At 29.8% G+C, this 11,419-nt stretch overlaps 1 protein-coding gene across 1 annotated transcript; it reads left to right on the top strand.

Annotated features, from left to right (window-relative positions):
• The first annotated feature begins 6,780 nt into the window (after positions 1 to 6,780).
• On the top strand, positions 6,781 to 9,170 carry LOC143533458 (calcineurin B-like protein 9). Its single transcript, XM_077028238.1, has 8 exons — positions 6,781 to 6,859; positions 6,985 to 7,067; positions 7,421 to 7,480; positions 8,023 to 8,131; positions 8,209 to 8,261; positions 8,387 to 8,467; positions 8,880 to 8,992; positions 9,089 to 9,170. Exons 1-8 carry the CDS (start codon positions 6,781 to 6,783, stop codon positions 9,150 to 9,152), a joined length of 642 nt encoding a protein of 213 aa, XP_076884353.1. The 3' UTR covers positions 9,153 to 9,170.
• The last annotated feature ends 2,249 nt before the right edge of the window (positions 9,171 to 11,419 follow it).

Genomic DNA, 11,419 nt, shown 5'->3' with positions numbered 1-11,419 from the left:
TTTAGGGAATAATCAACTAGCGTCTCAACAAATTTACGTAATTGGTTTTCCGAAGAAGTGCTAATGTATGTTTGAGTTAAATTCGATGATTATATGTTTGCCTTGTTAAAGGACATGTAAATTGATGTTTCTAAGAAGTAATATGTGGCTACTGTGATGTGTTATACACATTGACTTATAACAAAAGAGATTTGTGGGTGTTGTTCATATGAAAACTACATCATCTCTAGCTCTTAACTTCCATTGATATATTCTACTAGATATAAATTAAGTTTTAAATGGGAAAAGGTCAATGTTATAACGGAAACAAGCAATATATGCTGCTAGTTCATGTTTCGAGAGAACATGATATAAGAAGAAAATAAATCACCTTATAATGCATATTAAGTTTCTCATCAATTAGATATTTAAATACGGTTTATATGCAGTTGTTACATATTTTAAGCTTACTATACAAAAAGAGCTAGCCATAGAGGCTGGAAGTGTAATTTCATTGGTGGAATCAACCCCTAAAATTGCAAAATTCCATAACGATTAATTTTTATCAACTTTTAAGAATTCCGAAACCATTTGTGAAAAAATCATAGTCAGATGTACGGAAAATTATGGCAATTTAAGAAGTCGTATACAAAAGGTGAATATCATCCATATACATAATTATAAAGGTTGAATTTTTTAACAAGTGGAAATTCCTTAAAAATATGATGGCTTAAAGTCCATGTAACTCTTTTTCATCATTTGACGCATCAAAATTAAAGGTGTTTAACAAGTTGTGTGTTCATATGACTTTTGATATACGGAAAGTATAACTTTTGAGCATCAACTTAACTTATTTTTAAGCGAATTAATAATTCGTTGAAACCAACCAAACGATTTACAATGAAGTAGCAGGTAAGCGGACAACAAGCTGCGCCGCAACTCCCTTTTGGATAGCAAACCCAATCCTTGTTTATACAGTCAATGAAGGATTTCACCAACTTGAACGGTATGTTAATTTTGTTGAGCGTCGGTAGGAATAGTGAAACATATTTATTTTCGTTTGGACTTAGGATTACCATTTACAACAGTAGTTTTTCATGTTGCAGCAACAATGATTTAGAGTTAAGTTTGGCAATGAAGCTTGTAAATCCATATTTACGTAATCAAACTGGTGACTGTTTTTTTTTTTTTTATCCTTTCTGAATGATAGTGATGTAGAATGATAATCATTATTGGTTTTACAAATGAATATGTATTTTAATGGTTTCAAAGGATAGAAAAAACACACAAGACAAATACATCATGTCATTTATAACGTGTTAGGTTGATCTGGCGAATAAGAAACGATATGATTTTCAAGAATAAACCGTTTTCAGTGGACAGGTGGTGAATGACATCAAAATAACCTCTTTCATATGGGTAAAGCACAGGAGTCGAAGTTTAAGCTTGGATTGAAATGATTGGTACATGTTTAACCATGTCAACTTTCCTTTGCAACGGGCCGGCCCGAGAAAGCAAAATAATTTTTTGGCCGAAGACGAAAATTTTTTGGGCCTTAAATAAAAGTATCTTGTTGGGTTTAAACAATTTAATTTTGATATGGGCTTACTTGGTTATAATTTAGATTGTGTAAAAAACTTGAGTATAAAAATATGATTAAACATATCTCAAATTAGACTAAAACCCATAACCTTTTGGTTGGAAGTAATATCCCTTTGCCACTAGACCAAGCTAGTGGTTATGTAATTGAGTTTAGACACTAAATATACATATTGTTTTAATAAAAATACATATATTTAAAAAAAATCGGGTCTAGCGGGGCGTCGGGCCTGTGGCCATCGACCACCTCGCCACACCTTATGGCCGGCCCTTCTTTGCAATTAGTTTGGTTGCCCGTTTCTTTTTTTGGTTGTGTGTTATTTCTTGTATGCTTGGGCTTCTCGCAACTTGTTAGTCGTCCTTTTCTTTTTCTTTTAATAAATTGGCCTTCAAAAAAAATTTTGTGCATTATATTAGTATTAACTTTTAATTTAGTGATATTCTTGACGTACTTTAATGTAGATTGAGGTAGCCACCGCTCGAATAAATTCTCTTATATATTCACAAACGATGGCGTAAACCGTAAGTGACCCAAGCCCAACAAATCAATAGTAATAGTAAGGTTGTGTGTTGAGCGATAGCTAGCAAGAGTTAGTTATCATGTCATGTAAATAGTGAGTTAATAATTAATCACCTGTTAATTTAAGTATTATGGTTTAACTAGGTTTAACTGTTTTTTTTATTAAAGAAAATGAATTGATTGTTACCAGGGATGAACCATACCTTTTGAATTTCCAAAAAAAATAAAAATAAAATAATAATAATAATAATAAGAAAGGAAGAAGGATGGTGTTGGACCCTGTAGCATTGGCCTTTGTTTTGCACGGCACGGTGTGAATGGCACCATCCATGCTGACGACGCGGGCCTATTCTAACCCTTTTTTTTTAAATTATCTATCCTGACCAAAACTTATTCTGATCTAAATTCATTCTAACACAACTATCAACTGTCCCATCCATCTTGTCATCTCTACAAAAACCATAACCATTTATTTATACTAAAACTCTGACTTAAAAATCAATACATCATAACTAGAAACAACATCTTAACCCTAACTTAGCCTCCGAGATAAATAAATACTAAAATGAACTTATTAGTTATCAAATACTTGACCACGCCAACAACAAAAAATAAATAAATCTCATACTAAAAAATTAAAAATAACAAAACTAAAAATCAAAGTTGACACCTTAGCCCTTCACCTTTTTCTATCACTCATTTCAGGATTAACTTTTGATCCTACTAAAATCCATAAATACAACGGTCGTTGTAACATAGGAATGTGCGTTTTCGGTACGAGTACCGACTGGTACCGGTACCGGTACTGAATTCGGTACCGATTTAGTATCGTCGGTACTGAATCGGTACTTAGTTTTGAGTTTTCGGTATCGGTACGGTACTGTACCGGTACCGAAGCGCTACCGGTACCGTAACGGTACCGAACCGAACATTTCGGTACCGGTACCGGTACCGGTACCAACTATTTCCAAAATTCAGGATCGGTACCGGTCGGTATTGGTACCATTCCGATCTCATTCCTATTGTAACACGTAAAGATGTTTTACAACAAATAATCTTAAATATATTTAAACAAAACATTTAAAAGCTCTCTGGTTGTTTTCTACATTCTCTTAAACCACCATATTGTTGTGTTTGTAAATAGAGGTTTCTCATGCATTTTACCCGAATTCATGGACATGGTCTCACCAAACCCAGATAGCCCTTAAATAGGTTATAATATTTCATTAAATCAATAAGTAATCTCATCAAATATTTGATATGAAAATCCTATAAAATACGGATATACTAGAAAATTAATATCTAATTTTTTTTAAAAAGATATTATTTATAATTAAGAAACAATTTTATAGTAAAAAATATAAAAAAAATCTATACTATATAATAAATAAATGTTTCTCAATGTCACATGGAATCACACAAGATAGATTCTTACAAAATTTTTCCACATCTGTCTCTTATTAAATGCATTTATCTTTCTTACTAATAATTTTTTATTTAACTTTTTTTCCCCTTTTTAATTTATTATTTTCTCTTTTTAGTAATTATTTTTTGATTAAAAGATTTAATACCAACTTAAATATATTATTAAGTTTTATATAAACATATTGTATTTGTTATTAATATTAAGCTCTTATAAGTAACGAATTTTCACGTTGATTCAAATAAAATAATTAATTCAAATTTCAAAGAATGAAATTTTCATTTTATGTTTGTTTTGCAATAAAGATTAATAAAAGCTATGGCCAATCATTATAGATGGTTGATTTGTTTTTTAGGCAACCTGTTTTTAACGCATGGTAAGTTACGTGTTTCATTATCTAAAGTTTAAAGCAAAAATAAAGTGAAATTACTAATTTTGATATGCAAGTTAAAACTACAAATACTGTATACAAAAAAAATATTTAGAGATTTACGAATTTTTCGCAACTTTTTATTTTCATATTATGTAATGTGTAATTTATTCTACTATATATTATATCATTATGTATTTTGAACATATTTTTTGTATTTCACATTATGTTATTATTTAAATAAATTTATTTATTCTAATCTGCGTTCTACATGGGTTTCTTAATGCCATATATCATCACACATGATTGATCCTTACAAAATTTTCACACCTCTCTCTCATATTAAATATACAGGGCCGACTCCGAGAACGAGAAAAATATTTTGGGCTTCAAGTAAAATGAGAGTTTTTTTTTGTTTAAACAATTTAATTTTTAAATGGTCATACTTGGCTATGGTTTGGGTTGTGTATAAAACTTTTGTATAAAAATAGGTTTAAACATGTCTCAAATGAGACTAGAACCCACAACCTTTTGGTTGGGAGTCTACACAATTGCCACTAAACCAAGCTAGTTGTTATGTAATTGAGTTTAAACATTAAATACATATATTGTTTTTCATAAAAATACATATAATTTAAAAATAATTCGGGCCTAGCGGGGTGTCGGGCATGTGGTCGTCGACCACCCAACCCCCTTAAGGCCGACATTGTAAATTTATTATTCTTTTTCTTATTAATAGTTTTATATTTTATTCTTTTTTTTGTTTTTAATCTATTATTTTCTCTTTTTAATAGATATATTTTGATTTAAAAAATTTAATGCAAAGATAAATATATTATTTGTTTTATATAAATATATTGTATTAGAGCATTCACATCCTAACCATCAAATTTTGTGAGTGGGTTTTTATAATTTAGTGAGTGGTTTAGGGTGGTGTGAGTAGATGAAAAAGAAAATGCAGTAATTGTCTGTATATTTGAAAAGTATTGTTCATCCCTTATAATTTTTTAATATTTGTTGAAAATGGGTGTGAGTGAAAGAGAGAAAAAATGTAATGATAAATGTATAAAAAATATTATTTAATTAAAAATAAGAGAGATAATGTGGTGTTTTTAGCGTAATTATAGATTTAGCGATGGTGGAGGGGATGAAAATGCTCTAGTTATTAATATTAGGTTTTTATAAGTAATGAACTTTCACGTCGATTTAGATAAAATAATTAATTTCAAATTTAAAAAAGGAATTTTTATTTTATGCTTGTTTTGCAATGAAGATTAATAAAAGCTAAGTCCAATCGGTTTAGATGGTTTGTGTGTTGTTGAGACAGCCTGTTTTAACACTTGGTCAGATATGTGTTTCATTATCTAGAGTTGAAACCAAGGACAAAGTGAAACTACTAATTTAATATGGAGGATAAAGTTACAAATAAAATTACAATTATTATACATAAAGAAATATTTAAAGATTTACGAATTTTCAACCTTTTATTTTCATATTGTTATTGTATAATTTATTTTAACATATATTAAATCTTTATATATGTTGAACATATTTTTTATATTTCATGTTATGCTAGTATTTAAATAAATTTATTTATTTTTACCTATGTTCTACACGAGTACCTAACCTAGTATATAAATATTAGAAACAAATAACGTAAAACAACCTTCGTAATTCAAGAGATAAATGCTAGTAATATATATAATAATTAAAAGTTTGTCACACGGCATAAACATTGATTAAAGTAATAATCACAAACCCGATGGTTATTCTTTTCAAACTGTTCAACAAAATACTAAAAAAAAATTCTATAAAAAGAATACAAAATCAGCCATTCTTTAATCCATACGTTTTGACATTTACGTCAAACACATTGGTATATTCCGTTTGATCCGAAAAAACAGAACATATTTAGTAAATCGTAATTACCAATTAATTATAATTAATTAAGTATTAACCCTTTTTCCAGCATCCCGTGCTAGTCACGTGACGAAACCAGCCTATATAAATAAATACAAACCGTGGTCGCCGTATCACCGCGTCCCCTATTCTCGCCGTGTGTGTGTTTCACAAAGCTGACAAAAATCGTCACTTAAAAACCCTTGTGAACTACAGCTCTCGATTCCATGTTACTTTCATTCAAACGGGTTCGGTTTTATGATCATTATCTGTATTATACTTGTGAACTGTTTGATTTTGTGTATTTGTGTTTCTTGTATGCAATTGTTAGTTAGATCTAAGGATTCCGGCTAGATTTTAATGGAGTTTGTTTTCAGTTTTTTGTTGATCAAATGTTGGATGTAACAACTGACAAGCAGGTCATAGTTGGTTATCTTTTCTAATTGCATTGAAATTTAAATAAGCAATGCCTTCGCCAGCAAGTTAGGTCAGTCTATAGTTATAGAACAAATGAGATGCAACCAAGTTAGGGTTCAAACAAACCTAGTAAGGGTTTGAGAGATTGTAATCAGTTTTTTGAGTTATATTTTCTGAGTAATATAAGCGAGAGTTATTTGTTTAGTTCGTGTTTAATTATCGATCGGGACTTGATTAAATTAGTGAATTTATATTGTGTGATCCTAGAAGTAGGAGTTTGTATCGATATTCTCCATATGTAATGTTGATATGTTCTCCCTTTCATTACTGATTATTTCTAATGACGATTGACGTATTTTTGAAATTAATTTGGCTTTATATTTATTATGTGACCCGACCCGAATTGAAAGGATTTTTTTTTTAAACATTTAAATACTTTCGTCCCCATGAAAATGTTTTCTGGGCCCGCCACTAGTTTTTATACTGATTAGTTTTGTGTTTACATATGTGGCAGATTACGCTTAAGATGGTTTTGGTGATTCAAATCCTGTAAAAGCCCTTTTTGTTGTTTAAATGGGCTGCTTTCATTCTACTGTAAGGAAACTGGCTCCTGGGCATGAGAATCCGATTGTTCTTGCTTCTCAAACAGCTTGTAAGAGGATCATTTATTATTAATCTTGTCGTTACTGTTTCAATGTTTTATTATTAACCTATATATATTAGTTCATTTTGATTATGTTAGCCTTTGTAATTGTTTTTTTTTTTTTCTGTTTCCAGTTAGTGTCAGTGAAGTTGAAGCTCTATTTGAGCTATTTAAGAGCATTAGCAGTTCTGTGATCGATGATGGCTTAATTAATAAGGTAAATTGTGTTTCCGTTAACGTTTTGTTATTCACGACGCGTAAAGCAAATCACGTGGTATTAGTTAATACGTTAGGTTGCAACATTAATGCTTTTGATCAGGGTCTACAAGATACCTTTATTTTGTTTTTATAATAAAGGGTATTAGTTATTATTGATCTTTGACAGACAATCAAACATTTTACTTGCTATGTATCAACTCAAATATTGCAAATTTAATGAGGCAGTATAAATATTAATCATTTTTATTACCCTTCATTCCTTTTCTTCATTTATCATTTGTTACATTATGTTACGTTAAGGTCCAATTTTGACGTATTTTATCACCTTTCATATGCTTTTATCTTTAACAGGAAGAATTCCAACTAGCTTTGTTTAAAAACAGAAAGAAAGAGAACCTCTTCGCAAACAGGGTATGTTGCTCCTTTCTTTTATCTTCAGTCATGTGAAATTTGGTTTTCGTTCAGTCATGCAATTTGGAAACGTTATTATTTTGTTGTAAATATTTTTATTTGTCTGTTGTCTCATGTTTTTCAACATGGGTTTAGGGTTTGTGTATTTTTATTAGCCAAAAACAATAAGGAACTAGTATCCATACTAAACACTTTGGGTACGAGTACACATAGATGCGCTCATTTGCCGATATTTTATTCACTACCTTTAGTGGAATTCGGATTAATCAAATTACTTAATCTGGAGTTTATTTATTATTAACATTAATCTATTCTTTTCACAGTAAGTATACATAATCACTTCCGCATTTGTTATCGCACGTTGTGAATCGAACCCAAAATTGGAAATAATTAATAACTAAGACGCCTTTTCTAGGGCTTAAAGATTGAAATGTGTAAATGAGCTTTTTTTTATTTCTGGATTTGGTTTTCCGTTTGTATAATTTGCCTTTGATGGGATTTTGTTAGAGCTTTTCCTAAGCTTCAAAAGTTTTCATACGCAGATATTTGACCTCTTCGATGTAAAGCATAGGGGCGTTATTGATTTTGGTGACTTTGTTAGAGCACTTAATGTTTTTCATCCTAATGCTCCTCAAGAAGACAAGATTAGTTGTAAGTTGATTGTGCTGGTAAATTACCAAAATGCCCCTGGATGATCTTTTGTCGTAACTCTTCTTTATTCCTTCCAGTTTGTTTCAAGCTTTATGATATGGATGGGACAGGATTCATAGAGCGTCAAGAGGTACCTATCTACAACTCATACACTAAATAATGATAGTAATTTTTATTATTGTTATTTGTTTTCTACTACTATTACAACATGTGGGCTATTATAAATAATATCTTCATTATGTATGCTTTTTCCAGGTTAAACAAATGTTGATTGCACTTTTATGCGAGTCTGAGTTGAAACTTGCTGATGATACCATTGAGACAATACTTGATAAGGTGATTTTACATTTTCTTTAATAGCACTCGACCAATATTATTTACATTAAAAAAGAAAAAAGGCTAGAAATTTTTTATTGTTTAGCTAATATAAAGCAAATTGACCGTTTTAGGAGTTATGAATTATTATCATCAACTACAGATATATGGTAAAATGCTGAATTTTCGCATATTTTTATACTACTTTATAAAGGTAAACAATTTCATTTATATCATTTTGTAATATATTTAGCTTTTCAAAATACTAAATTCATTGGTCTACTTGCAAATAGGAAACAAATGTGGTTGCTTACTTTGTTTTTTTACCAAGAAATGGATAAATATGGTATTTTTAGTGTGTTAAAAGCGCTATAATTCTATATTATGATTTCTAATATAAACAAGATATGAATTTCTGGTTTTGTTTAAGCAGACATTTTTAGAAGCGGACGTTGATCAGGATGGGAAAATAGACAAATCAGAATGGCACAGTTTTGTCACCCAAAACCCTTCAGTGCTCAAGATAATGACTCTTCCATATCTAAGGTGCATTACCGAATAACGTCATGGCTGTACATAAAATGTATACATATATATTAATGGTGATTTGTGTCTTACTAATCACTCGTATGTGAAATGCAGGGACATTACAACAACTTTCCCGAGTTTCGTGTTCAATTCAGAAGTTGAAGAAATTGCCACATGAAGAGAGTGGCTATGAAGTTGTCGTCAGTTGAGCGGTTTTGTTTTCATTATCAGTTTTGTGTTGAGGATTTTGAGCCCGATTTTGGTTTTGGTTTTGGTTTTCTTTAGAAGATAGATCATTAGAGTTTATAGTGGTTTTTTCTTATTGTGAAATCATGATCGGTGGTTCGGAAGATGTTGATTTGATCTTTTAGATGTTAATGATTGATTGAGGAGCAATATCATGTAAATGATGTTGGATTAATATATATATTTTTTGGTATAAATTGTATGAAAGGGTAATTAAGACGAGAACTAGATGCGAAATTTAGGTTACAATGAGCTAAATAGTATTTATGCAAGGCGGTCTATTATGAAGGTGATACGTAAGAAGATTATAAGTATTGGGAGAAGTCGGATTTGCATATCGTATTATGAAGGTGATACATAAGAAGTTATAAGTATTGGGATTGCATATTGTGTTCATTGACCTAGAAAAGGTTTAATTACTTCTCACAAAAAATTAATATATCTACAAGTCTATAACTATTTTATGATGGATTAATACTACCAAAAAAATATATCAATATATCTTTAGGATTAGAGTCATTTCAGAACTTTTAAATAATTTTATAACACAGTCATTTAAGAACTTTCAAATAATTTAATAACTCTTGACAAACAATCATTTATATTATCTGAAAGTTGCTTTGTCATTATATGTAACTTTTTATTACATATATGTACATTGTTATTGCACATGTAAACTTGTGATTACCTAGTTATTAGGAATTAGATATATAGAGTAGGATTCAAGTCAGGAATGGCATGAATAGTCGAACGAGTTATTCAATATCGTGTGTTTCGTGATTATTAGGCCTGATTTTCAACTGTGTTTTGGACAACTACATAGTTATGTTATTGAATAGGAACTCTCAACTGAGAGGTGCATCTTTTAAAGAATGCAGATATAGAATGAGCAAAGACAATTCAAGATTCTTACTTTTAGAGCAACAGTTTGGTTCATCTGATTTGATTGTCATTTTAAGCCTAAAAATTTGTCACATTTGATAAAAAATAACTTATGCACTCAAATCCATTAACGAGATCAACAAACTGTTAATTATATATATATATATATATATATACATATATATATATGGAGAGGATCAAGAGAAAACTCATCTTTAGAAAGAAAACTTAAAAACTCCTAAAGAATTATTTTTAATTAAAAATAAAAAAATATTTTCAAATTTCTGTTTTTGCCATTATTCTTATATTTTCTTACCCTTTGCTTGAAAAAAATAAAAAAAAAACCCGCTGTAATGCACATACGTATTACTGTGCGATTCCGTTGTATTACACACGTGTATTACTATGTATTTTTGAGTTTAATAGTGTTTAATTGCATATATTCAATATTTGTGTATTGTATATGTGTAGTAGTGTTGTATTATATGAAAAAAAAATAATAATAAAATAAAAGTCGATGTGGTGCACATGTGCGTTAATGTTGTATTACACATACGTATTAATTTGTATTCGATGTGTGTATTAGTCTTATATTGCATATATACAATAGTGTGTATCAAGTATGTGCAATAGTGTTGTATTCTATGCAATACAAACACTTTTGCATATATACAATGCACACTATACCGATGAGGTTACCGACAAGGTTTTTTTTTTTTTGGAACCAATAACCACATATAAGAATAATGGAAAAAAAAGAAACTTCAAAAAAAAGAGTTAAAAATAGTTTTTTAGGAGTTTTTAAGTTTTTTTTTTAAGAGGAGTTTTCACTAGATTCCACCCCTCTACATACACACACACACACACACACACACACACACACATGGGAGAGATAATTTGAGAACCTTGTTGAGTTTTAAGAACTTAAGAACCTCATTCTTAACCACACATTTAATTAAATAGATTAAATTATGTGGTTGAGATTAAATCTGATAAAAAAATTAAGGAGGAGAGAGAAAAAAAATTAACAGTGATTACGCTAATTTAAACGTCGGTTACATCTACGTAAAAAGTCAACTTGGTGCGTAAAAAAATTTTGTAATTTTTCTACGTACATTTAACCTACGTATATTACATATATGTAAAAAAAATTAAAAAAATATTTATTACAAGTTCTTAAAATTCAAAGTGGTTCAATGCATATCCAAAGCGAATATAACATTAGAGAAACTTAAAAAAATTGGGGTATTAAAAATTTCATGGTCATGTGAATGTAAATCAGTAAATGGAAGGATGCATGAGGTAATTCTCTGGCTT

The sequence above is a fragment of the Bidens hawaiensis genome, unplaced genomic scaffold (assembly GCF_021521415.1).
Source record: "Bidens hawaiensis isolate Kalapana, Puna unplaced genomic scaffold, B.hawaiensis_p1.1 tig00009693_1, whole genome shotgun sequence".
NCBI classification, from domain to species: Eukaryota; Viridiplantae; Streptophyta; class Magnoliopsida; order Asterales; family Asteraceae; genus Bidens; species Bidens hawaiensis.
This window is presented reverse-complemented; position numbering and strand designations above follow the sequence as displayed.

Bases quoted from the DNA above. Each gene is read 5' to 3' on its own strand.
- LOC143533458 (XM_077028238.1), top strand. From the start codon at position 6,781: ATGGGCTGCTTTCATTCTACTGTAAGGAAACTGGCTCCTGGGCATGAG. The intron at 6,860-6,984 runs GTAAGAGGATCA...TTCTGTTTCCAG, and splicing joins TCTTGCTTCTCAAACAGCTT to TTAGTGTCAGTGAAGTTGAA. The intron at 8,262-8,386 runs GTACCTATCTAC...TGCTTTTTCCAG, and splicing joins GATTCATAGAGCGTCAAGAG to GTTAAACAAATGTTGATTGC.